General features: G+C 33.0%; 1 protein-coding gene across 9 annotated transcripts in view; it reads right to left on the reverse strand.

Moving 5' to 3' along the window:
* The window catches only part of LOC122400859, a 216,242-nt gene that overhangs the window by 39,313 nt on the left and 149,803 nt on the right, over positions 1 to 27,126 (reverse strand). For 6 of the 9 annotated variants that reach the window (XM_043402574.1, XM_043402581.1, XM_043402582.1 and 3 more), the window contains 5 exons: positions 18,922 to 19,147; positions 16,648 to 16,789; positions 11,958 to 11,972; positions 3,892 to 4,037; positions 2,161 to 2,258 (listed from right to left, as the gene is read on the reverse strand). In XM_043402574.1, the coding sequence (XP_043258509.1) occupies positions 2,161 to 2,258; positions 3,892 to 4,037; positions 11,958 to 11,972; positions 16,648 to 16,789; positions 18,922 to 19,018 (498 nt within the window). In that variant the 5' untranslated portion in view covers positions 19,019 to 19,147. The remainder of the gene's footprint in view (positions 1 to 2,160; positions 2,259 to 3,891; positions 4,038 to 11,957; positions 11,973 to 16,647; positions 16,790 to 18,921; positions 19,148 to 27,126) is intronic. The other 3 variants (XM_043402577.1, XM_043402580.1, XM_043402578.1) reach the window with 3 other exon arrangements.

Genomic DNA, 27,126 nt, shown 5'->3' on the forward strand with positions numbered 1-27,126 from the left:
ACGTATTAATTAGTATTGTTTAAAAAATGGAAAACGTGCAAATCTCGTCTGCGCGGAGAGATCGAAGAGTCCTTTGCCATTTTGCGATATGAGGCTTCGTCTTCGAGATATATGTAAGTAGGACATTTTATAAAGAAAGTAGGACGTACGACACAAACGTGCGGTTCTAGAACTGTCCTACCGAAAGTAGGGCACGTGGCAGCCCTGGCTGTGCACCGAATTACGGAACACCGTGTATAAATCGCTGTATAAAGGCAATAGGTTATCCCAGTCTATCCACATGGATCATTCGTGGCTTCTTACAGATATCGTAACCAACAAGATGGCCGTGTCACGGAAAATCTATGGATTCGTCAAACACGTTGCAAGCATTAATTCGCCTCGACAGGGTCCATTTTGACCCCAATCTCAATTTAATCGTTTCCTATTCCTATGTACTTTTTATTTCTATCAGCTTACGATTTTCAAATGACTGTTGTCGTGGGTCAGAATGGGCCCGTAGTCTTCTAGAATTAAAGTAAACAAATTTAGAGACTTTCCCTTTTTACCGACAAAATTAATCTCCTGGAGAATTTAATTAATGCAAAAAAATGTAATCGATGTAAATCTTCGTAGATTTCTTACGAAAAATATACAGGGTGAACCACGTTGAACTATTCTAACGCAGCAAAAACTTTTTATTTTTTTAAATAATAAAATAGACGAATTATTCGAGCGACCTGTCTCAAACGTCTCACTTGATATGCAATAACAGCACGTAATACACAAGATATCATAGTTTGTAGGTACAATGTACGCATTGTCGAATTGGGGAAACGGTTCATACATATTCGATTTGTACGATATGTGGCACGTGCTACCAATAGCTGATACGTATGCGTGTCTTTAGTAACTCGACGAGGCCGTCGAGATGCACGTGTTGACCGAAATTGCGATAGACGCATTGTTATGCATGTGTCTCTACATCTGAGAACCGAGCAGGTGCGAAATGGCGCTCCTACAATCTAGTTCCAATGGTCAATAAATAATATGGCGCTAAAGCGTTTAAAAAGTACAGAGCAAGATATGGGGCCGTTCACAAATTACGTCAAGTTCTTAGGGAGGGGTTTAGGGATGAAAAATATGACAATTTGGTGACTCGGGAAGTAGGGGGATTTAATTAACTGTGACGTAATTTTGTCGAAGAAATTTTTCTTTTCATTTAGTTGTTTGAAATTTCTTTTGTCAGATATCTTGGAAAATTATAGTGTAAATGAAGTCATTTAAGTTAGATTATATTTTGTAAACATTGTCGAGTGTGTACTCGTTTAAATAAATAATTATTGTGTTTGAATAATTAAAATCTCAATATCTGAATTATAAAAAAAAATTGTACAAAAGAAGGTTCAAAAATATGTAATCATCCCCCTCCACAATGTGTCTTACATGTTATGGAACACCCTGAATATATTGATTGTCAGCAGAAAAGTTTAAACAGCAGTTACTTGCAAAATGGTGGAGTTACAATAGTTTCACAAGAGCTATAAAAGTTATAAGAGTTGCAATGGGAGTTGTAATAGTTTCACTTGGTGGTTCTCTGACATTATTAATTTAGAGCAACTTGATGTTAAGACACTCATTGAACTGCAAATTTAACGTTGTGTTTGAGAAACAGAGTTCATGTAATAAATTGTATTTTATCCTGGTATTATTTACAAACGATTATATATATTCTTCTTCTTTAAAATGATTAATAATACGAGTCAATGAACATTCACAAAATTTAATTTGTAGATAGTCTTTGCAATTTTAAATTAGTTTGTATCAAAATGTAATATTTGTCGATTTAATCTTTAGCAAACAAAAGAAGGTTTCTGAAGACTAGATTGATAAATATTATTTAAATAAAAATATAATCAAGTGAGATTTTTAACCCCTTTGAACCTGTATTTTGGGGCATTATTTTTAGTTGAATTTTGTTAAACTTATTGCTTCTTAAATGCTTTTGAATAAAAGTTTAGAATACATTGGATGATTGCATTGCTTCATTATTATGTTCAGTTTGAAAAGATTAATTTAAAAAAGAATTGCAAATGTTTGAAAATTAAATATGTGGGGAATTTAAACGGTGTGTTAATTCTCTCTAATTTAGTTTTACTGACATATGCATTGTGAGCTTACTTGTATGTAGGGTTGAGGTTGTTGTGAAGAAGGTGGAGGAGGAGGAAGAGGGCCTCCAGTTACCGCTGCATCCTGTTGAGGGGATGTTCGTGGCGGCTCTGAAAGATTCAACCCAGCATTTCCTAATTAACATATTGCAAAGTTCATAATAACCTCTACTTTGCACCGTATTACTCGTATTCGCATTATTCTCTTCTCAACAATTTCTATTAATCGTTGCAAATTACCCCAGTATTTATTTATAATATTAACGCAAAGCATAGAACCCTTTTAAAGCAATTTGGTGTATTATAAATAAAGAAAGGATACACGCCTCCATAAACGTAGGAATAATGGAATTTTTGATTAATAAATTAAAAACTATCTTTAAATCATGATACTTTATGAAAACATTAAGGAAAGCGATTTAATCATCCTTACGTTGCATTTCTTCTCATGCAACATTAAGATAGTAATATTTAATGAAATTCTGTTCCAATACTTTTCCACCATAAATTTAAGTCTCTTAGAACAGTCTAACAACGCGTATTAAATATAGTTAAACTTTACATACATGCAGTTCCGAAACTATTAATGTTTTACTAATAATTGATCTACTGTTAGCAGTGGCAAGGCCTCCCCTTCAAAATGGCTTTTGGTTTTTGTCGATCCGACTTTCCGTTTTCGAGATATCGTAATTTATGTAAAAGATAATTTTTTAAATTCCGCTCTCTGCCTTAGAAAGCTATTAATGTGTATTAAAAATAGTTAAACTTTAGACGTGTGCAGTTCCGAAACTACTAAGGTTTTATTAATTATTGAGGTATTGTTAGAAGCGGTAAACCTTCCTCTTTGAAATGGCTTTTGGTTTTTGTCGATCTGACTTTCCATTTTCGAGATATCGTAGTTTATGTAAAAGGTAATTTTTTTAATTCGACTGTCTCACTGTCCGGCTCGCGTATAATAGCCTATTAACGCGTATTAAAAATACTAAAAGTTTAGATGCGTGCAGTTTCGAAACTACTAGTGTTTTATTTATAAATGAGGCATCGTTGGCAGCGGTAAACCTTCCTCTTTGAAATGGCTTTTGGTTTTTGTCGATCGGACTTTCGGTTTTCGAGATATCGTAATTTATGTAAAAGGGTATTTTTCTTAATTTGACTATCTCTGTCTCCGTCTGACGCGTCAGACGGGACCTCTCTCTCGCACGTGAGTCGAGACAGTCACGTGACCAGGAAGTCGTAGTATTTCCAAGAATTTACTACGCACTGTTTACTATTGTCACGTGCGCGAGTTCATTGGTCCATGAAACGTAAACAAACTCGTATCTCCGTAACTAGCCACCGCGTCGACTTGAAACTAAAATCCTCATATCTCCGGAACTAATTGAGCTATCGACTGGTACGAACGGTCATTTTAAAGGGCATTTCATCCTCTACTTAATGATCATATCACCTACTATAATTTTTGCTATCTTCTATGTTTATTTTGTCATTTACTTTGACGCTACATACCCAAAGAAGTTTCAGCAATTCCTACTGATCGTACAACTAGTGTACGATAAAACTGAACCATAAATTGTTTATTTAATTGAAAATTAATTTAAATTTGTATACAGTCATGGTAAGAGACGGGTATACATGAAGTGTCTGTAGGTTTAGTGTTAACAAGATCAACATGATTTCGAGGACCGGTTAAAGAGCCGTCGAAACTTGGATATAGAAAAAATAAAAATAGAAATGGAAGACTTACCGAGTGTACGGAAGACGATGGGTCGACTTCGAAATTTTTTGCCTGCTCTGACTGCAGTGACGATGAGTTGGTATTGCGTGTCAGCCCTGAGACCGCTCAAGGTTACAGCTTCGCTATTCCCTGCGACCTCCGCCACCACCCTGTAACTAACCATCTTGCCATTGTGTTTCGATTTTTGTATCCGTTTCATCGACATATTTATTCTGAACCTTTCTTACGACGTTTATTTTACGATTAGTGTGAACACACATAGATAATATTTCGTATTTAACTAATTACACGTCGATATTTACAAGGTGTACATGTATATTAACGATTACAAGAATGTCCATACATAATAAAATAGATTTTTGTGATACGACGATAAACAAAAGAGGGGATAAACTAGTTTTAAATTGCATCTAAAATTTATTATGCAATGGAGTAAGTGCTATTCAGACTTTGTTCGATAAAAGGTTTCATCGTAGAATTGTTTTACATGCGTGAATTTCTAACTACTGTGGGTTGATTCGTTGTGGAAGAATATTCGAAAGTCATATAAATGCATTGAATTTTTTCCACTATTATGTTCTTTTTTGATGATAATTTTTCGATCTCTTATCGATTATCCTCAAGTATCAAAATAATATTTATAGATGAAAATGTAATTCTCTTTATTTGTATTTATATATTTTATCTTTTAATTTTACTTTTTCCATGCTTTCTGAAATTATATAGACGAATATACAGTATGAATAACCAAATATATAAGTTAGTCAATGTTCGCGATGGTCGTTGAAAATAACTTGTATTTAATTCCCTCTTATTTCTCCATTTTAAACTTTGTATTATCGGTACAATGTTTGTACGAGATTATGTAAATTTTTAGAGGATAATGTGTGTTAATTAATTACACTTATCTACTCGTTATTCACCCATTTGTAATATGGGAAATTTTGTTGTCATTTAGATAATTACAACTCTGCTTTGTTTGGATAAAAATTAACAAAACCAATATATTCTAACTATCTATGCGTTGAGATATTTTCGAGACTGGTTCCTGCTTGCAAATATTCATTTAAAGGAATGGCCAGCCTGACGCAAACCCCACAGAGAATTTACGGGGTATAATGACGGGGAAAATGTATGCAAATGGCCACCGTTTCAGGAATATTTAGGACCCTAAAGGAGAAATTAAGAAGTCTCGGGACGAAATTGGGGTAGATATTATTAGAAAACTTCTACATTAAATGTAAATTAGTTTCATAATTTGCAAACAACGACGAAAGAATTTATATGTTTCACGAAAAGCATATCCCACATAGATCGAATTTTTATTAAAGTTAGCCTTTAGAACTAGAAAACAAAATGTGATTAAAAAGATAATTAAAGTTACAGGTAAAATAAAATAATAAAAATAGAAATATCAAAGTTTCCAAGATAATATCACCATTATCTCTAGAAACAAAATTCCCGATTCCTCGAAATCTAAAATCTGATTCGCGATTTATGAAATCCATTACTGGTCTCTACATTCTATTCCACGCGTTAAGATCTGTACAATCGATATTATTTAACACGTAATTATTAAATGTATTGCTTGTAGTAGGTTGTAGTAATTAATTACGTAGCAAGTGACACGAGCAGGCTGTTATCTTTTCTGTGCAGTTTGTCATAAGCGTAGCTTCATTGTGTCCTTTGTACCGTGTGTGACTATAGTTCCTGATAGAGATGGATACGTTTGGGAAGAAAGATAAGAGCGAGAAGAATCGAAAGATTCGAGCCAAAGAACAAGATGGATGGTATAATGTTCGGATGTCTTATCTGTATTCAAAGTTTAAGAAAGTATCTCAAACATTTAAGGATATATTCATAGTTCTGTATATGTTGTGATCTAGATTCGGTAGTAATGTCAATCTCTGAATATATTGTGCGTTATATATTCTCGTTTTATCGGCTTTAGATGCTGTTCTATCTCTGGCGGCGATCGAGGAAAATATTCCATCGTGTGCTCGGTTCCCCCACGAAATCACAGATTTCGATCTCTCGGAATAATTAACTCGCGCTATATTTCATTTTAATTCTCGTCACTAATGGTATTTCGTGATCTCTCGATAAACCAGTAAAAAAGACGTAACGTTCCGTGGAAAGCAAAGTTTTATTTTAGTTATTTTTTTAAGTATCCCATTTTGTGCAAGGAAATTCCAATATCCTTGAATATTTAAAGAAGGAAATTTTATTTTATTTACTATTCTAAGAATTCCATAAATTTGTGTTAGAAAATTCCAATATTTTTGAATATTTAGACAGGGAAATTTTATTTTATTTATTCTTTTAAGAATTCCATTTTGTGCAAGGAAATTCCAATAGTTTTCAATATTCAGATAAGAAAATTTAATATTATTAAACTTTTATAGGAATTCCATAAATTTGTGTGAGAGAGAAGTGTATTGTTCCTTAAGAACATACTGTTAAAAATTAAAAATTATTGGTGTTAATTTCGTTATTAAAGCTGTTTTCAATATTTATAGATGCTTTTATACAAAATTCGAAACGTGTGTCCAAGTTCAGTTAGGAAATTTGTGTTAGGAAATTTCAATACTTTTGAATATTTAGATAGGGAAATTTTATTTTATTTATTCTTTTAAGTATCCCATTTTGTGCAAGGAAATCCCAATATTCTTGAATATTTAAAGAAGGAAATTTTATTTTATTTAGTATTCCAAGAATGCCATAAATTTGTGTTAGGAAATTCCAGTACTTTTGAATATTTAGATACGGAAATTTTATTTTATTTATTCTTTTAAGAATTCCACTAGTTTTCAATATTCAGATAAGAAAATTTAATATTATTTATTTTTATAAGAATTCCATTTTGTGTGAGAGAGAAGCGTATTGATCCTTAAGAACATACTGTTAAAAATTTAAAATTATTGGTGCTAATTTCGTTATTAAAGCTGTTTTTAATATTTATAGATGCTTTTATAAAAAATTCGAAACGTCTGTGTCCAAGTTCAGTTAAGAAATTCCAATACTTTTGAATATTTAGATAGGGAAATTTGATTTTTATTTATTCTTTTAAGAATTCCAATAGTTTTCAATATTCAGATAAGAAAATTTAATATTATTTATTTGAGGCGATGGAGAGGAGAGGGGTGAGGGAAGGGTTGAGGGAGAGGGTGAGGGAAATTTATAGGGAGACGAAGAGCAGGGTGAAGGTGGGGGGGGAGGTAGGGTAGGGTTTTTGGACGGCGAAGGGGTTGAGGCAAGGGTGTCCCCTGAGTCCGACGCTCTTCAATCTCCTGATAGCGGATGTGGAGGAGGAGATGAGGAAAGGAAGATGGGGCGGGGTGGAGGTAGGGGGGAGGAGAGTATGTACGTTGGCGTATGCGGACGACCTGGTGATGGTGGCGAAGGACGAGGAAGAGATGGGGAGTATGATTAGGCGGCTCGAAGGGTATCTGGATAGAAAGAGGTTGGAGGTGAATGTGGAGAAAACGAAGGTGGTAAGGTTTAGGAAGGGGGGAGGAAGGGAAAGGAAGGTGGAGTGGAGGTGGAAGGGGAAAAGGATAGAGGAGGTGAAGGAGTTTAAGTACCTGGGGTACGTGTTCAAGAGGAACGGGGGTCAGGAAGCGCAGGTTAGGGATAGAGTGAGAAAGGCGGGGGTGGTAATGAGGCAGGTGTGGGGAATCGGGAAAAGGAAGTTTGAGAGGGACTGGGGAAGGAGGATGTGGCTGTTCGACGCGTTGGTCTGGCCGGTGGCGGGATATGGGGCAGAGATTTGGGGGTGGAGAGAGAGGGAAGAGATGGCGAGGATGCAGGAGAGGTTTATAAGGTGGTCATTGGGGGTGGACTGGAGGACGCCAGGGTATATGGTAAGGGAGGAGACGAAGAGGAAGAAGTTGAGGACGTGGGCGGGGGGAAGGGCAGGGAGATATGAGGTGAAACTGAGTAGGGGAGAGGGAGGGGAGTTGGCTAGGTGGTGCCTGGAAGAGATAAGGGAAAGGGAAGGGGAAGGGGGAGAGGAATTGTCGGCATGGGAGAGAGACAGGTTGGGGTGTAGAGGGTTGGGTGGGCGGAGGGAAGGAGGGGGAGGGGCAAGTGGGCGAGGGGGCTGGGAGGGATGGGAGGAGGAAGATGGGAGGAGGCAGAAAGAGGAGAGATGGGGAAAAGTGGTGCAGTCGAGGTACAATAGGTGGTATAGGGAGTTGGTGGTACGGGAGTTGCCGTGGTACCTGAGGGCAGGGTGGGGAGAGGTGAGGTATGGGAGGCTAGCTAGGTATAGGATGGGGAACGAGATGAGGGGGGGGGGGGGATACTGGGGGGATGAGGAAGAGAGGAGATGCAGGGTATATGGAGGGGAGGAGCAGACGTGGGAGCACGTTTTGGTGAGGTGTACAGGGGATGAGGCAGAGGGGAAGGGGATCGGGGAGAAGATAAGGGAGATTTTAGACGAGGGAGGGGGATTGGAGGGGTGGATAAAGAGGCTGGAGGGTAGGAGGAGAGAGAAAGAGGCGGCAAGGGGGGAAGGGGGGAATGAAGGAGGGGGGTAAAAGGAAGGAAGGAGTGAAAGAAGGAATGGAGTGTAAGGGCGGAAATGGAAGTCGTGGGCGGGGAGAGCGAGCGGGGGTAGAGGAGTAGGAGAGAGTGGAGGAGGGAGAGAGAGAGAGCGAGTAGCGTAAGAGTAGGCTAAGAGCGTGCGGCGTGCGGAATGAGAAAGAGGGGGAAAGCGGCGGAGCGATGATGTGAGAGTAGTGTAAGAGTAGGATAAGTAGGATAAGTAGGATAAGTTAGGTTAAGGAAGAGCTGTAAGTGTGAGGCGAGGAGGATGTGTAACCCTAAGGGGAAACAGTAGAATAAATCTATCTATCTATCTAATATTATTTATTTTTATAAGAATTCCATTTTGTGTGAGAGAGAAGTGTATTGATTCTTAAGAACATACTGTTAAAAATTTAAAATTTTTGGTGCTAATTTCGTTATTAAAGCTGTTTTCAATATTTATAGATGCTTTTATAAAAAATTCGGAACGTCTGTGTCCAAGTTCAGTTATGAAATTCCAATACTTTTGAATATTTAGATACGGAAATTTTATTTTATTTATTCTTTTAAGAATTCCAATAGTTTTCAATATTCAGATAAGAAAATGTAATATTATTTATTTTTATAAGAATTCCATTTTGTGTGAGAGAGAAGCGTATTGATCCTTAAGAACATACTGTTAAAAATTTAAAATTATTGATGCTAATTTCGTTATTAAAGCTGTTTTTAATATTTATAGATGCTTTTATAAAAAATTTGAAACGTCTGTGTCCAAGTTCAGTTATGAAATTGCAATACTTTTGAATATTTAGATAGGGAAATTTGATTTTATTTATTCTTTTAAGAATTCCAATAGTTTTCAATATTCAGATAAGAAAATTTAATATTATTTATTTTTATAAGAATTCCATTTTGTGTGAGAGAGAAGTGTATTGATTCTTAAGAACATACTGTTAAAAATTAAAGATTATTGGTGCTAATTTCGTTATTAAAGCTGTTTTCAATATTTATAGATGCTTTTATAAAAAATTTGAAACGTCTGTGTCCAAGCTCAGCAATCTCAATAATCTAATCGTTAGATTAAAGCGCTACACGAAGTGGAAAATTTAAAAAAATCTTGAAAGTAACGGACAGTAACTTTTTAATAGGTACATACATAATGCTTCTTAATCCTCAGCGAGCGCAGTACGTATTAACAAGCCGCACGAACACAGTCAGCAATTAGTAGAAAAAAAGCATTTTCAACGCTGTAGGATTCAGCTTATCTAATTAGATATGGCACTGGGCAAATTGGTGACCTGGTTGTGAAATTTTCACGTTGCAAAACATGTGGATATTGGCAAATTAACTCATATACTTTCTACGGTACCCAAAAATAAAAATTTCCATGAAGATTGAAAAAAAAATTGTTTGTCATTCAAGTCGAGGATAATAATCATGAGGATTAAGAAGCAAATTTTTCAGAAAACAATATGACTAAAAGATATCGATTTCTAAATATTTTGGTTACACAATAATCATTGTTTATGATCGAAATTCTGTTTAAATTGTTTCTAATAATTAATTCCACCAGCCATTGCCACTGCTTCCCCAGTGATACTTTTGGTTCAAATTTGGTAAAACGAATCGTTGTAAAAAAAAAAGTAGACCAAAATGGATAACATTCTACACTTATTCTGTTTATAATCTGTTTATTATTCTGATTATAATCGTTTAAAAATACTTTAGGACGAGAAAATAATTATTATTCTACAATCTTTATGTCGATTATAAGAGGGTTTTTAGTGTTCCGTGAGTCGACAATTAAAAATTGTGACAGTGTATTCGACACGAAGGAAAAGATATTAGCGACATATTTACACGAACGTTTGACTGATAAAAAGCCAAAGCATGAGAATTATTTTCTTAGGAGAATCTAGCTAACGTGGTGAATGGAGGAAAGCTGCAGCAAGTGGCACACTAGTGTTAGCATGATCCAGGTTTGTATCTTTGTGTCGCAGTACCACGGTATATGAAAATTTAACACGTTCACTGCGGTACGAGACGTATACTTCGTACGTTCGTTTCGTGCAAGTCATATTTCATTCAACCCGCGTTACGTGCTAAGACGATATTCTGCGTCCAAAGTATAATTTCGCCAGAAAAAAGTTTACGGATTTATTCTTCCGGTTCCGCCCGATACGAACGAGTACGAAAAGGATAACTGAAAATACTACACGCCTATTTACCGAGCACCGCCAGACACGGAAATGCAATATTGATGCATTAAATAAAACATAAATCATTTTTAAATGGTCATTGGTTATTGGTTGTTAATGGCTATATTCGTGAAAAAATTACTGAATAATAAAAGAAATTTAATTTTAAAATCGGAAATCCAACAAAGAAAATGCAACTTAAAAAACAGAGATGAAAGTAATTTTTTAATATTCTGTGAAATATTATTGGAGAGAAGGTGTGTTTAATATTGATATTCTACTTGAGTAACTCCTATTTATGTTTAAAAGTCCAAGAAATTCTCATGAGATTTTTTATTTTACTGTACATTACATAATCCATAAATTGTGATTTCTAAAATTTCGAACTGTGGCTTCTAATATTTTAAAATTTCTAAAATATTATTCAACTCGTTATGTTACTCCTATTTATGTTTAAAAATCTAACAAATTCTTATGAGATTTTTTATTTTACTGTACATTACATAATCCATAAATTGTGATTTCTAAAATTTCGAACTGTGGCTTCTAATATTTTAAAATTTCTAAAATATTATTCAACTCGTTATGTTACTCCTATTTATGTTTAAAAATCTAACAAATTCTCATGAGATTTTTTATTTTACTGAACATTATTCATAAATTGTGTCTTCTCCATGTTTTAAAGTTTCTAAAATACTATTTAACTCATTATATTACTCCTATTCGCATTTAAAAATCCAAGAAATTCTAACGAGATTTTTTTATTTAACTGAACATTACATAATCCATAAATTGTGTCTTAGAAATGTTATTGCAATATATTATATACGTTTGAAGAAGACTTTTTTTTATTATAGTAGATCAAATCTCAATTTATGATGTTTTGCAGGTAATAAAATGATTTCTAAAGCACGATAGCTGCTTATTTTAAAATACCAGTTAAATAATTTTCCTAATATTCTCTGTACTTACATAAATATCGTTACATTTATGGAGTAATTTCATCGATACAAAAATGTAAAAAAATCACTGAATAAATATTAGTTATTTTTTCATTTAAAAGTTCCAACAGTTTACACAGAGACCCGACGAATGGAAGTGAAATGTGCAAATTACTGAAAATCCTGTGCCTATTTGAGGGATCGAGGACTCAATATTTATCATTCTACATGTGTAAATTATTATTCGTTTCACTAAGTACTTATCGATGACTCTTTGCTAGACTATGGTGTGCAGGATATTTATTATTTTGTAACTACAACATTTGCCACAATCTCGAAACAACATGGTGTCTGCAAAGGTGCACAATTTTTAAAAAAAAGAAAATACTTAGAAAGTGCTATGTACCTGTCGTTGTGTTTCCTGTGCCGCAATAGAAGTGAAAGTATGAGTTAATATCGAGCTTTATTTAACAGTTGACACCGATAGACTGATACTAGTTAACAAATAAATCGAAACAATCGTTTTTACTTGAATCATTATCAGTGTTCCTGTGTCTCGTGTAATTTTGTTTTTGTATAAACAAAGCGAAATCGTTGAAGAGTACATCCATATGATTATAAAACAAAAATGATACGTGATACGAGAAAGGGCCTGGCGGGATATGCATATGAAAAATGCCCCCAAACAGATTAGTTTGATTTTTAGCTAGATATTACTTCTAGATATGTATATAACTTTCCTTAATTTTGAACCCGAAATATGCATTAATTTTTAAGTTATTTAACGATAAAGAATTTTACAAAATATTTTTTAATTGAAAAACTACCTGTCCAAAAATTCTGAAAAAAATATATGTTGTACATACATCTGCCGCCCATCTAAAAAAAAATTGTTTTCTTTAATTTGTTTATTGCAAATGTTATAAAAAAGGTAATATTTATTTTAATCATTTTTTTAAGTGCTTTATCGTTTTGGTACCACAAACATATTTTGTACATATATGTATTAGACATTTCTGTGTAACATATATTTTTTTCAAGTCGATTGTTGTAGTAGAATGTATTCAAATATACTAAAAATGGGTGTAGCACGCGGAGCGCAAGGAGGCTGCATAGTCGCGCGGCGCGGCGTAACTCAGACTCGATCGCTACATAGCAATTAATTATGATATTAAGCAGAATAATAATATGCAATGTTATGAATCTCAAGTTGCGCTATGATCGTATGCGCATTACGCCAACACTGGCTGCGGATATCGTACATTAAACAATAGACAACAGCCTTCCATTCTTGCATTTGTTTGCCCAAACAAAAGTGAAAGCTATTTGATACGTAGTAGATGCTATTGAGCTGTACGTTTATTTTTATTAGTTATATATAATCTTGTTATATCTTGTTAGAAATATGTCAAACGCTGAGAAATGTGCTTCCTGCAATAAATATGTCATCAAAGTATCGCCGCGCAAAACGATCGTGACATCCCAAAAAATGGCGGAATTCTTGACGCAATATCTAAAATCTCAAATTGTGTTACATGATGTTTTATGCAACAATTGCCGAATAAAAGCATATAAAAATAAGAAAACCGACAGTGCTTGTGATAATAATAATGAAAATGATGTGATTGTGGAAAGCTCAGTCTCATCTTCATTTGATGATCCAGATTTTAATATTTCACTTATGGAATCAGCTAAAGATGACGTTATAAAGATTGAAGTCCCCATAAAAAGAACTGTTGCAACACACAAATATTGTTTTATTTGTAATGATACAAAAAATATTCATGTTATTCCGTTTGAAGCAAGATTACAAATATATATTAAGATAAAAATCTATGTTCCTAAAGGGAATCGATGTTGTCGAAAACATTTAATTAAAAATAAATTGTATAATGACGAATTGAAACATATATCCATTTATTCACATTTTAGTTCCATTGAGCCTGTAGAATTACAACAATTATTAAATAGTTTAGCAATTACTTGTGATTCAACATTGTTTGACAAAATTGGTGATTTTAATATGCCAGAAGAACAATTATTCATATTTACTGGCTTAACGTGGGAGAATATTATAGAATTGAAGACAATGTTAATATCAATGAAGAATTCAGCATCTCGAAATGTTACACAGGCTATTATTATTTTTTTATTTAAATTACGAAGTGGTAACGCAAATGAAACAATTGCTTCTATTTTTCAGTTAGAACATAAACAATTAGTTTCAGATTATTCAAATGCAGTCATGAATGCGTTTGATAAAGATGTTCTTCCCTTAAAGTTTGGTTTAAAATCTGCGACTAGGGAATATCTAATTAATAATCACACTAGTAATGTAGCTAAATCGTTGTACGACATTGATAACAAATTACTATTAATTTGTGATGGCACTTACATACGACACCAAAAAAGTTCTAATAACGAGTATCAACGAAAGTCATTTTCTGGACAAAAAAAAGTGCCTCTGTGTAAACCATTTACCATATGTACAACAGATGGTTATATTGTAGACATTCTAGGCCCATATTACGCTACTCAAAATGATGCGTCAATAATGAAAGAAATAATGACCGAATCAAATGGATTATGTAATTTAATGAAAAAGGGGGATATTTTTATACTCGACCGTGGTTTCAGAGACGTTAAAAATATGTTAACTGAACAAGGTTATGGTGTACTATTGCCAGCTTTAAAAGGGAAACGACCTCAGTTGTCAACTATTGAATCAAATGATTCACGATTTGTAACAAAACTACGATGGGTGGTTGAAGCCATCCATGGAATACTTAAACAAAAATATCGCCTTCTGGACAGAAAATTAGACAATAAAATGTTACCTAAAATTGGGATTTATTGTAAAATTGCATCATTTTTACAAAATCGTTATGGCAAACGTTTAAACTCCGATGCGGGACGATTGGATATTATTGCCCAAATGAAAGAAAAAAAGAATCAAGAAAACTCATTGTCGGAAGAAATAGAAAAGCACGGATGGAGCAGAAAAAAATTAATATTTAGCGATATATCTACTTCAGATATTTTCGATTTTCCGGAAATGACGGAAAATGATTTACATATTTTATTCACAGGCTCATACCAATTCTCCCAAGCTATCTCGTATTTGGCAGAAATATTGAACGCGGATGGTTCAATTACTGCAAAATATGTCAAAGAAAGAAGTAATATTTTAAAATTATCTGTAAAATCTCGACATATAAACAAAAAAACATATCGCTGTTATATAGAATATTTGCCAAATACTATAGGACATTCAGGAGTGACACGATATGCTTGCGAATGTGCAAGTGGCAAAAGAACAGTTGGTTGCTGTTCGCATGTAGCTGCATTAATTTATTATTTAGCTCATGGCAGATATTTATCAAAAATTCTCAAACCAGCTGAAATTTTGACGAATTTATTTACTAAAAATGAAATACATCCAATAATAAATGAAAATAGAGATATTGACGATTAAGTATTTTGTACTAATAAATAATAAAATTATTGCTTGCAACAATTAATTTTACTACGTGTGCTACTGCTTCTTACTACCATTCGTACAATTATTATTCTGCTTAATATCTTCATTAATTGCTAGTGTAGCGATCGAGTTTGAGTTACGCCGCGCCGCGCGACTATGGCAGCCTCCTTGCGCTCCGCGTGCTACACCCATTTTTAGTATATTTAAATACCTTCTACTACAACAATCGACTTGAAAAAAATATATCTTACACAGAAATGTCTAATACATATATGTACAAAATATGTTTGTGGTACCAAAACGATAAAGCACTTAAAAAAATGATTAAAATAAATATTACCTTTTTTATAACATTTGCAATAAACAAATTAAAGAAAACAATTTTTTTTTAGATGGGCGGCAGATGTATGTACAACATATATTTTTTTCAGAATTTTTGAACAGATAGTTTTTCAATTAAAAAATATTTTGTAAAATTCTTTATCGTTAAATAACTTAAAAATTAATGCATATTTCGGGTTCAAAATTAAGGAAAGTTATATACATATCTAGAAGTAATATCTAGCCAAAAATCAAACTAATCCGTTTGGGGGCATTTTTCATATGCATATCCCGCCAGGCCCTTTTTGGTAGGAAACTTCACGATATTTTTGTGATGGAAATGTGTGGTTGAAACACTTTTCACAGGCAACGTTTCACGCTTAAGCAATGAAAAAAGTAATTTTAACGTGTACTTACCATTGTGGAATCATGTGGTAGTATTTTAAGCAGTAGAATGTGTTTTTGTGTAATTTCACAGTGCATAAAAAGTAAATAGTATAATAGTTACAGACATGGCCAAATTGAAGGGATCGTATAGGCAAAATTTCTTTGATGAAATATTTTAGCATCTCATAAATACGCATTGTAACAATTTAACTGTTATTTAAATTCATTGTCCTTTGGTCTTTAAGGAAAATTCCCATTAGAAACGTGATTATTTAGGTAATTATGGAAATGTCTAATAAAAAGTTTGAGTGATGTACGTGTGAGCTTTTGATTTAAAAAATCTTGTTTCGACTGGAAAATACTGTTCAATGGTCACAGATATTTTCGTCTATTAATTATATAAACTATCTGAATACCATCTGAAACACCAACCATTACATCTGTTGCTTAATTAGCAATTCGAGGTTCTATTACGAAAACATGGTTTGGTGTGGTCTTTAATCGATATTAACTATAATATTATTGTTATCATACCAAAGTTTAACGATCAATTAAATTCATTTAACCAAGTAAATATGCAAAGTAAACATCACACTTTTGCAACCTTCTAATCACATGATAAATATATTATATATCTAAGTGTTTTATTTCTCTATTCTCATTTTATAAAAATATGCATTTGCATAAATATTCGGAATTTTTTTAAAAATCTTATTGAAATTATTCTTTGATGCAACATATTAAATATTTTGAGAATTTTTGTGAAATTCGGTCTACATATGGATTTACGAACTTAAAATCTCACCAACGATCGTGTCAATCTAGCCACGTCTGTACCCTTTGTGTTTGTTTGCAAAGTGAACGATTGGAAAATAGATTAAAAGACATTGAAATCGGGGAAACGCACCTGGCATCGGTTGGTTTGTACGTGACGTCGTATTTCTCGACTTGTTCGACTTGACTGGTGCTCCAAGATACGCGGACAGACGTCGGGTTCAGAAACATCACTGTGATATTTTCTGGAACGCCAGGAATACCCGTCACCGATCCTGGAAAAGAAACCAAACGCGAACTGATGCGTAAAGTGACAATTAAAAATTAAACAAAAGGAAAAAGAATAATATCGACACATATTTTTGTACAGTTTTGTGATAAAATGCAACTCTGAACATAGTTCTCGTTACTTTTAACATTTACAAGATATATAGAAAATGGAGATCGATAAATATTCCTCTTAAGACTGTATTACAATTAATAGTTTTCATTATTTTTAACATTTACAAGAAATATAAAAAAAAAAGGATTGATTAATATTCCTCTTAACATTAAAGCAATCACAACCGGTCAAATGACAGGTTGAACGATTTATATTCATTGTAAAAAACCGGACAAAATTTGGTATTAAACTCTGGTTAGCTTCTGATGTAAATAGGAAATATACAGCAAAGATGAAAAGAGAGAATCTTTAGTTTCCAGTGTCTTAGAACAGTCTAACAACGCGTATTAAAAATAGTTAAACTTTGAATACGTGCAGTCCCAAAACTACTAGTGTTTTATCTATAATTGAGGCACTGTTAGCAGCAGTAAACCTTCCTCTTTAAAATGGTTTTTGGTTTTCGTCGATCCGACTTTCCGTTTCGGAGATATCGTAATTTATGTAAAGGGGTAATTTTTTTACGAGCACGTACGGTCATTGGCCTCGCGCCGATGTCAACAATGAAACGTAAACAAACTCTTCGAACCCTTCTATCTCCGTAACTAGCTACCGCATCGACTTGAAACTAAAATCGTCATATCTCCGAAACTAATTACACTATCGACTTGTTCGAACGCTCATTTTAAAGGGCATTTCATCCTCTATTTTATAAACGTAACAAATATTATAATTTATGCTATCTTCTATGTTTATTTTGACATTTACTTTGACGCTCGACTTGAAACTAAAATCGTCATATCTCCGAAACTAATTATGCTATCGACTTGTACGAACGCTCATTTTAAAAGGCATTTCATCCTCTACCTAATGATCATATCACCTACTATAATTTTTGCTATCTTCTATATTTATTTTGATATTTACTTTGACACTATACACCTAAATAAGCTTCAACAATTCCTATTGATTATACAACTGGTGTGCGATAAAACTGAACTGTAAATTGTTTATTTTATACATGAAGTGTTCGTAAATTTAGTGCTAATTGTAAGATTGTATTAGCATTAATTTTCAGAACCACGCGTGGTAAATAATGGTAAATGGTTTCGTGTTCGAGAGAAATGAATCCCGAACGTGAACTAGGAACGATTATAACGTATAGGACGTTCTGTCGTGTGGAATTTTCAACAGGCCCCGGTTAAATTTGTTCTGTTATTATTACGTGAATATAGGTTGCAAAACTCGTACACGGGGCGGATAATTCAATTCGTGATGCCGTATCGGGGAATCGCGTAGAACGAAGTTAGATGTCACGCGAGGTAAAATTAGCAGTTAATTATTGCTTGCGGGCTTCCTACGAATTGCAAATGGAAACCACGATTACACAACGAGATTTACGATCTGTTTGCATTTTCAATTTCATTTTTACGTGTCGAAGAAACGAACTAGAAGAATTCAACCCTTTCGTCAAAATTGATTAACAGTTTATTTGCTTGAAATTAGAATTGCAATTAAATAATAATGCAAGAGGCCTTTATAAAAGCCAAACTTCCTTTCAGTTTATTTTTAATCAATTTTGATCTTTATTTTTTACAGTAGATTAAAGATGAATTTGTAGCTTTGCTAAAATAGTTTAGTTTATTAGTAAATATTTCGACTTTATTATAATAAGATGCATAATTTACTTACAATAATTATATACGTAATTTACACAATTTCATTTTAATTTTATTTATCAGTCGAGAGTCTCATTATAGCCATTGAACTATAAAAACGATCTATTTGAAGAAAAAAGATCTGGTTACAAATTCGTCCTTAAATTAATTTAATTTATCCTTAGTTTTCAATTTCTTTCATGTATAGAAACGGTGCACAACATTTTGCATGCGATATAAATATTTAAACGTGCAAAATTAAATTGCTAAATATCTAGAAAAATTGTGTAATTCGAATTGAATTGTGAAACCGAATTTTATGTTAATATTATTTTCTCGATACGAACAAGTTTGTGGAAGTGTATCTTACCGACGAAACCAGCTCCTTGAAGGAATAATACAGTGGCCCAAAGGACCATGCCGCTAAAATGGCGGGCCAAGGTTGGACCGCGTATTCTTTCACACATGTGCTTGTTTTCACTTTCCCTCCGGCGATTTGCGTTCCCGTACTTTTTAGTATTCTACACACACACCAGTCTGCTCATCTAGCCTCCTCTGCCGTTCTGCATTCTCCTCCTTTCATTACGCAATAACCACTGCAACGAAAAACGAACGCGTCCGTATTAATAATAATTCTAGCGCCACGCACGTTTTTGATATCTGATATTAAATACTGAAGCTTGGCGCTATAGATACAAAACAACGAATACCGTTGTTATATCTCACTTTTTTATAATAACAGTGAATGGAATATTTTTACCAGACATCATAAGTACAAATAAATTTCTAAAAGAAACGTTCTTTTATTTTATTATTTAATTCTTTAATTTTTCTTATGAAAAATCGCTGAAGTTAAAATAATAATTTTTCAGAAGCTACTGTAATTGACTGTTATATGAAAATTGATTTTAAGTACAAACAAATTTCTAAAAGAAACATTCTTTTACTTTATTATTTAATTCTTTAATTTTTCTTATGAAAAATCGTTGAAGTTAAAATAATAATTTTTCAGAAGCTACTGTAATAGATATATGAAAATTGATAGTGTTGTCTGAAAAATACCTTTCAAACAAATAAAGAAAGAATAAATCAAGGCTGACCTTCAAACTATATTTACAAAAGATGGATTTGAAACTATCAATATTAAAACAAATGGGGCAAGAACAATTGATGTACTTTTTCAAGGCAAAAAACGAGAAAAAGAGTAAGATATGATATATTTGCTGGAATATATGGTCGATACGATTTCTATAAAAAACTGGAAACGAACAAGAAAACTCGTAAATTTCTAAGCAAAGATATTGTGTATTTCAATAATAAAATTCTCGTATAAATTTAATGCTATTTTTACGTTCGTGTGTTTATCTGTCTTCCGATAAAACAATATTTTTTTCCGCCAGAATGATCAGCAGTTTTATTTTTACTACAGTTAACATTACGATGCTTTCATAAAATTCACTTGTGAAACCGATTAACCGATTTTATGGACTTTTTTCTACCTGTATGTTTTTCCTTATTCCTGATAAAACAGTATTTTCACGCGAAAATAACCAGCAATTCTGTTTCCATCAAAGTTAACACGAAAATGTACCTCGTAAAGTTCAGCAGACAAAACGTTCAATCAATTTAATTTTATCTTTATGCTTGGGAGTTTATTTGTTCATAAACTAATGTTTTTCGAATGAAAATGATCGACAGTTTTACTTTGATCTATGTTGAAACATGGTGTGTCTTGAGAAGTTCGAATACGAATAAAAGAAAATATCACAATCAACAGTAATTTATTCGATATTTCTAGTCCCAAATGTGCTCAAAATTTTATTAATAAAACTAGCTGCTTCATTATGATTGCTCGACAAAAAAAATGTTTGTAGAAGCAATTAACAAAACAATTAACTACTTTTTTTTAAAACACGTAACTTAAGAGAAAAAAAAGTTTCTCAGTAAAATAAATATCAATTTTGAGAGAGTAATATTTTGGTGCTTAATGAGCGGTTGTTATTTCAGAGAATTTTACGATTAATTTCAATTCGTTCGTTTGAAAAGGGCACGGCCGTCAGAGTTTGTAGTATTTCGTGTTTGAAGCGACAATGACAAGTTATTTTAAACGAGAAATGGCAGACATTCATCCGATGTATGGGGCTTGCCAAATATGACGGAGCCGAAACAAAACGTCCGTGTGCAGAACATTTTCCCAATAGACGTCTGCCAAATACACAATAGGATGACTTGTCATTACCAGTTCATACACAAAATACTACAGGGCTCTGACACGTAAAGCTCCTGTCAAAAGAACGAACTGAAATGATTCATAGAACGTTGTTAGATATTATTTACAAAATCGTTGTAAACAGTCGAATGTAATTAAATTACGTGGAAAAAAATTACCACGAAACAAAGTTTTTTGTAAGTCGGAAAAAAGATTGAATTGTATATTTTATATGCACATGATTGTTCTTCTAAGATTTGCCTAGTTTGAAGACCTAGAAATTAGTGATACTTCGAACCTTGTATATTTATTAATAATTCCTGTTTTGGACATTCCGAATAAATTAAACAGATTTATATTTTGTATAAATGTGGCTATAGTCTGAACTGCAAGAACTGATGAAGTCGTTAATTAAAAATATTATAGCATCAGAATAACAAAATTCTCAAGATATTACATCGACTTTTCAAGCTTGAAAAATGTTATTTTAATAAAAAGAATTTAAATTTTCGATGTACAGTGTTGAAATATACAGGATGTTCGGCCACAATATTTTTCTCGAAAATGAACAGGATTTCGGGGGTATGTCTATTCACAGAAAATAATTGTAATTGACCCCCGTAACCGAAAATAATTTTTCCAAAACGATATCAAATTTTTTTTTCCGCCGAAAAATTTGCCCACCTTCTCGAATTTTTTTCTCGAAAGTGGATAGGATTTCAGAGGTATGTCTATTCACCAAAAATGGTTGTATTTGACCCCAGAACCTAGAATTAATTTTTTTAGAACGATTCGAAATTTTTTTTTTCGCCGAGAAAAAGCTCCCTGATTTTTCTTAAAAATTTGTTTTCGCTTTTTAGTAATTTTGTTTGATGCCCTACAGAAAAGTTGTCTAATACTTTTTTGTAGGCCCCCAAGAGCTCTACTTCTGAAAAAAGTTTCATTGAAATATATTCACTATTGCAGGAGTTATGGCTGTTTGAAAATTGGACCATTTTTATGGGGTTTTTCTCATTTTTCAGGGTTAAAGATCAACTTTTCGGATGTTTTTAGAATGTCTACATATTCTATAGTAAAATACGCGTCGTTTGCCTTTTTAAACATTAAAATCGTCCAATCCGTTCAGAAGTTATGATGTTTTAAAGATTCGCATGAAAATTCCTGCAGATATTTCTGGCCAGAATCGATATTTTCGGTAATGAATTTTTTTCTCGAAACTGAGTAGGATTTCGGGGTTATGTGTAATGACCAAAAATAATTGTAATCGACTTTTGCAACTGAAAATAATTTTTTCAGAACGATTTGAAATTTTTTAATTTTGTCGAAAAATTTCACACCTTCTCGAATTTTTTTCTCGAATGTGGATAGGAATTCAGAGGTATGTCTATTCACCAAAAATGCCTGTAATTAACCCCTGTAACTAAATATAATTTTTGTCAGAATGATTTGAAATTTGTTAATCTAATTTTTTAATAACTTTTTAACGAAACCTCAGTGAAGAAATTGATATTCTTGATTTTTGTCTTATTTTGGCTTCTAGAATCTCCCATTACAATTTTTCCCAAGGGTGGCTGAACACCCTGTATAAAGAATTGCAGGGTTTAGCAATTTTTTGAATTTAATAATATTTTCCAGGATTGGAATCTTTGAGAAAATGTGAAAAATCTCGATTTCTGTTTATCTCCAAACTAGGCTTCCCTAAGTGGCATCCCTAAAGTAGGCCAAACGTATTTCTGGGCCTATATATTAGCCCCAAGTGATCTTCGATATCGAGTAGCATTTCAGATAATCTAATGCTCATGTACAGTATACACGATTATGCTGGATTCATACAAAATTATTGCGTACAGTAAACGATTCTATAACAGAACATAATTCACTGTTCAAATCTTCTTCAATTTCCACAAGAATTAAAAAAGTAACAATCAATAAAATAAAGATAAAAATAATAAAAAAAATAAAATTAATAAAATTTTTTTAGTAAAATTATTCTTCCACTATATTATGAGACACCATTCTCAACATTTACCCCAAAAACTTTACGAATCAAATTTTATAAAATACACTTCAAAAATATTTCTTTTTCAAAGCTAAGAAAATCCTTGAATTTATGCTAACACAAAATTTGTCTACCAGAACTTTTGAAACAGAAATCGTATCGTAAATGAGGCTTCGCAATTGTTTGCAGCATTCTGATAGTTATAAAAAATATTCGAGAAATATGTCACGTTAAAATACGTACTGATAATTGAAAACATAAAATGAGTGATTGTAGAAATCTCCTAAGGGTCTCTGGGGAAATTGTATCACACTAGAGCGGTAAGAATGATCCACGAGGAAACTTCTTTACGCCAACTAGAGTCCGGACCCGTTTCTTTATGACTCTGATAACGATGAGAGGGCTAGTTATTTCGACTCCAACACCCCTGGGTGAGCCAGTGGGTGGATCATGTTCGGATCAAGGAGATTATAGGCTCAATGGCTTGGGGTACTCCTCGCCAGATACGGGAAAAATTCTTATCCGGATAAAATCTAATCTATTTTCTTATTTATTTCTGCCAGACTGAATTTAACACCTGCACAAAATTTGAAGCACGAATTTACTTGGAAAATCAGAATTGTACAAATACATTTTCAAGAAGAAATTAAAAAAGAAAAATTTAATACATATTTTGAATAAAAAATGCCACTAAATATTAAATATAAATTATTTTTGTGGCAATCGTCCATTATTTCGTTCAATGGTTATCAGATAAATAAGTTGTATGGTTTTGTTAACTGCATTAAAGAAATTAAATTATTTAAATAAATATAAAACTGTGCCATAAGTTCTATGACATAGTACTTAGGTGAATTTATATGCAAAGGGTGGCATAGAAGTATCGTCTGAAAAGAAAAACTAGAAAAAAAATGAAGTCTAAAGGTGTTTTTAAAATACAGCATATTTCTTTGGATTCTGCTAGCTTGTGATAAGTGGAGTTGATGAAAATTTTCTGCATCGCGAAGATTGATCGTCTTCTAGCTACACAACCACTAGATAAAGCCTTCTCATAGCAGAGTTTGATCTAAACAGTCTTTGTGTTGGAAAACTATCTCATGTCAGTCGACACCATCTCGAATCCCCTATCCTCTTTTATGAAACAGACTTCTAAATCGATGGCCCTGGCAATTCACTTTCCAATTTCACGTTAAGGGCGAACCCTCGAAGACGGGAGTCGATTTCATATATTTTCCAAAAGATAAACCTCGACTATTTCCACGAAACTGATCCTCAAAATTCTCTTACAAGAAAGCCAAGCAAAAAGAATGATACGTAATCGATAAACTCGTTGATTATCTCAGTACTAGAAATTGGGAACCTCTGTCTTAATGCTTGTATACTTTCTTTTTACGTGGTGGATGAGAATCGTGTAAAAAGAAATAGAAAATGTTCCGTGTAAAAAAAGGTGTACGTTTTATTCTGGTAAAACGTGTTTAAAAAACCGTGAAAACTGAAACGTGTTAAATAAATGCGTGTAAAAAGAGATTCGAGTGTATTTAAATTTATGGACTTGTAAAGAGATTATTAAGAAATTTTAAAAAATTAAAAACAGAGGCTTGTTTCGATAGTTTGAAGAATTATGAAGGAAAAATAGACATTATTATGCTACCGATAAATCATGTTTCACGAAAGACGATCCGCTGGAAATGGAACTGGGATTCCCGTTATATGAAAAGGGAACAAAAGATTTTCTCGACGAATCCTTTCACACTTTGATGGGAAACACGTTACATTTCCAATGCAATCTATCGCGTGGTAAGTCTTGGATTTCTTTTGACAAGGATAATTACTTTCTCTTCGATTGTAGATATACGAATTTATTTGACTCGTCTCTAATTAATCATATTATGGGCAAGAATGAACCAATTCCACTATGGATCGACAGTGGGCCGAGCTTAATGTGCTTTTGGACATCGTCTTTGAGAATAGGTTTCTCGATGGAAACTACCAGCTTCTCTGCAGAATCCATTAAGCTTGTCACTGGCTGTAGTGGATACCACTCAATATTAGAATGAATTATGGCTTAGACAGAAATTGATAATTTTAAAGGTTGGCAAAATGTTCGAAAAATCTCGATAAAGTGCATATTCGTGTTAAAATCTTTTGTAAGAAGCACTTGCAAAGTTTTTGGTAAAGGTACCATTAATTATATCTATTTATTGGCACTGATCAAAATTAAGGAAAATTAAAGGTTGGCAAAATGTTCGAAAAATCTCGATAAAATGCATATTCGTGTTAAAATCTTTTGCAAGAAACATTTGCAAAGTTTTTGGTAAAGGTACAGTGAAAACTCGATAAATGTCCTCAAGAGCTGTTCCATTAATGATACATTTTTATCCCCACCACTAGGGGGATCCCCCTTGAACCAGTGAGGCGAAGTGTAACCGGAGACGTAGCGGCTTTCTTTAAAAATCTTTATTGCCTTCGTCAACTTAGTTTAAATGTCCCTGTCAGTGTGACCATACTACTGTACAAGAAGAAAGTTTTTTATTTTTTACTTTTTTTTAATAAAAATTTTACTATCATGTGGGGAAGATTTTTCTAATTAAAATGAGACTAAACACGATATAAATCGGCCAATATTTGTTACCATAATATTGAATTAAATATTGTGTACTCGTATCTTCGCAAGGTCAGTGGATTGGTACATTTATCGAACAGTGGTAGTTAACGAAACCCCCTATTTCATAAGTGTTGCAGTTTTTGATCACTTACGAAACGGTGGAACCGTTCCGTTTGAAAATAGCTACCTCCCGTTCGATAAATGTAGCCAGCATCTCGATGCGTCGTTCTTTGATATTTCCGAACATAGAAAAGGACAGCACAAGAAGGATAAATAAAGAGAGAAAGACTCGCAAGCACAATATTTAATTCAATATTATGCTACCAAATATTGACCGATTTATATCGTGTTTAGCCTCATTTTAATCAGAGAAATCTCCCCAACATGATAGTGAAATTTTTATTAACAAAAAGTAAAAAATAAAAAACTTTCTTCTGTGCAGTAGTGTGGTCACACTGACGCGGATATTTAAACTGGGGCGATAAATCCGAGTTTCAGTCCCTCTTTCTTCTTTAGCTACTGACTCTTTCTACGTTCGAAGCGTCGGCAAACTACAATCAAATTCGAAAGACGATTCTCCTATTCCGTAAGTGTTGCTGACTGGACCCGGAGTAGCGACATTTATCGAGTTTTCACTGTACCATTAATTATATCTATTTATTGGCACTGATAAAAATTAAGGAAAATTAAAGGTTGGCAAAATGTTCGAAAAATCTCGATAAAGTGCATATTCGCGTTAAAATCTATTGTAAGAAGCACTTGCAAAGTTTTTGGTAATGGTACCATTAATTATATCTATTTATTGGCACTGATCAAAATTAAGGAAAATTAAAGGTTGGCAAAATGTTCGAAAAATCTCGATAAAGTGCATATTCGCGTTAAAATCTATTGTAAGAAGCACTTGCAAAGTTTTTGGTAATGGTACCATTAATTATATCTATTTATTGGCACTGATCAAAATTAAGGAATTTAAATAACGTACCATATTTCTCAGACTTGACACCTTTCGACTATTATTTATTTCGGATCACAGTAAAACCATTCGTACAGAAAAATATTTCGATATTTGTGCAAGTGAATTTTTATTCGTTGTCAAATTTCAAAAGTTTTTTTTTAAGTGTCCAGCCCTATTTATTATAAAATTTTTCGTTCTAGCCAATAAAAAATACGACGTGGGTGTGCCGAATGTCAGTACCTATCGTTGCAAATCGACGTACGACTTATCGTACGATAAATCGTTACGTCGATGACCCATATTATATACGTGAAGGTTGTCTGGCATGTAAAAACGGAAATAGAGAAATTCCAATCACCAGCTTCTCAATTATCTATTAATATTATTTTTAGCAACATTCAATACTTCGATGGCACTATATTATATTATCAGGTTATATATGTATACAAAGGGATTTTCTATAATTTTGTTATTTTTTAATGTAATTTATTTTGATTATATTTGCTTTATAATTATCAAGGTTGGAACACACCTGAAGAAGATCATATACAACTTCCATTCTAACTAAAAGAATTAAATTAATTCTACAGTGTTAATAAAATAGAACAAAATAATATACAGTTATTATCTTAATAATTTACACTCAATTTATGGACATTTACTTTGTTGATATTAATGTTTTTTTAAATAGAGATAAGGTGAAAACTTCTATGACTCCAGTTTTACAAATAACAGGTAAAAAAATATGATCAAAAATTGATTTTACAGAATACTTCTTTATATTAATATTATTTAAATATGTAAATT

The sequence above is a fragment of the Colletes gigas genome, unplaced genomic scaffold, assembly GCF_013123115.1.
Source record: "Colletes gigas isolate AHSC1104 unplaced genomic scaffold, ASM1312311v1 Colletes_gigas_Sc00020, whole genome shotgun sequence".
Classification (NCBI taxonomy): Eukaryota; Metazoa; Arthropoda; class Insecta; order Hymenoptera; family Colletidae; genus Colletes; species Colletes gigas.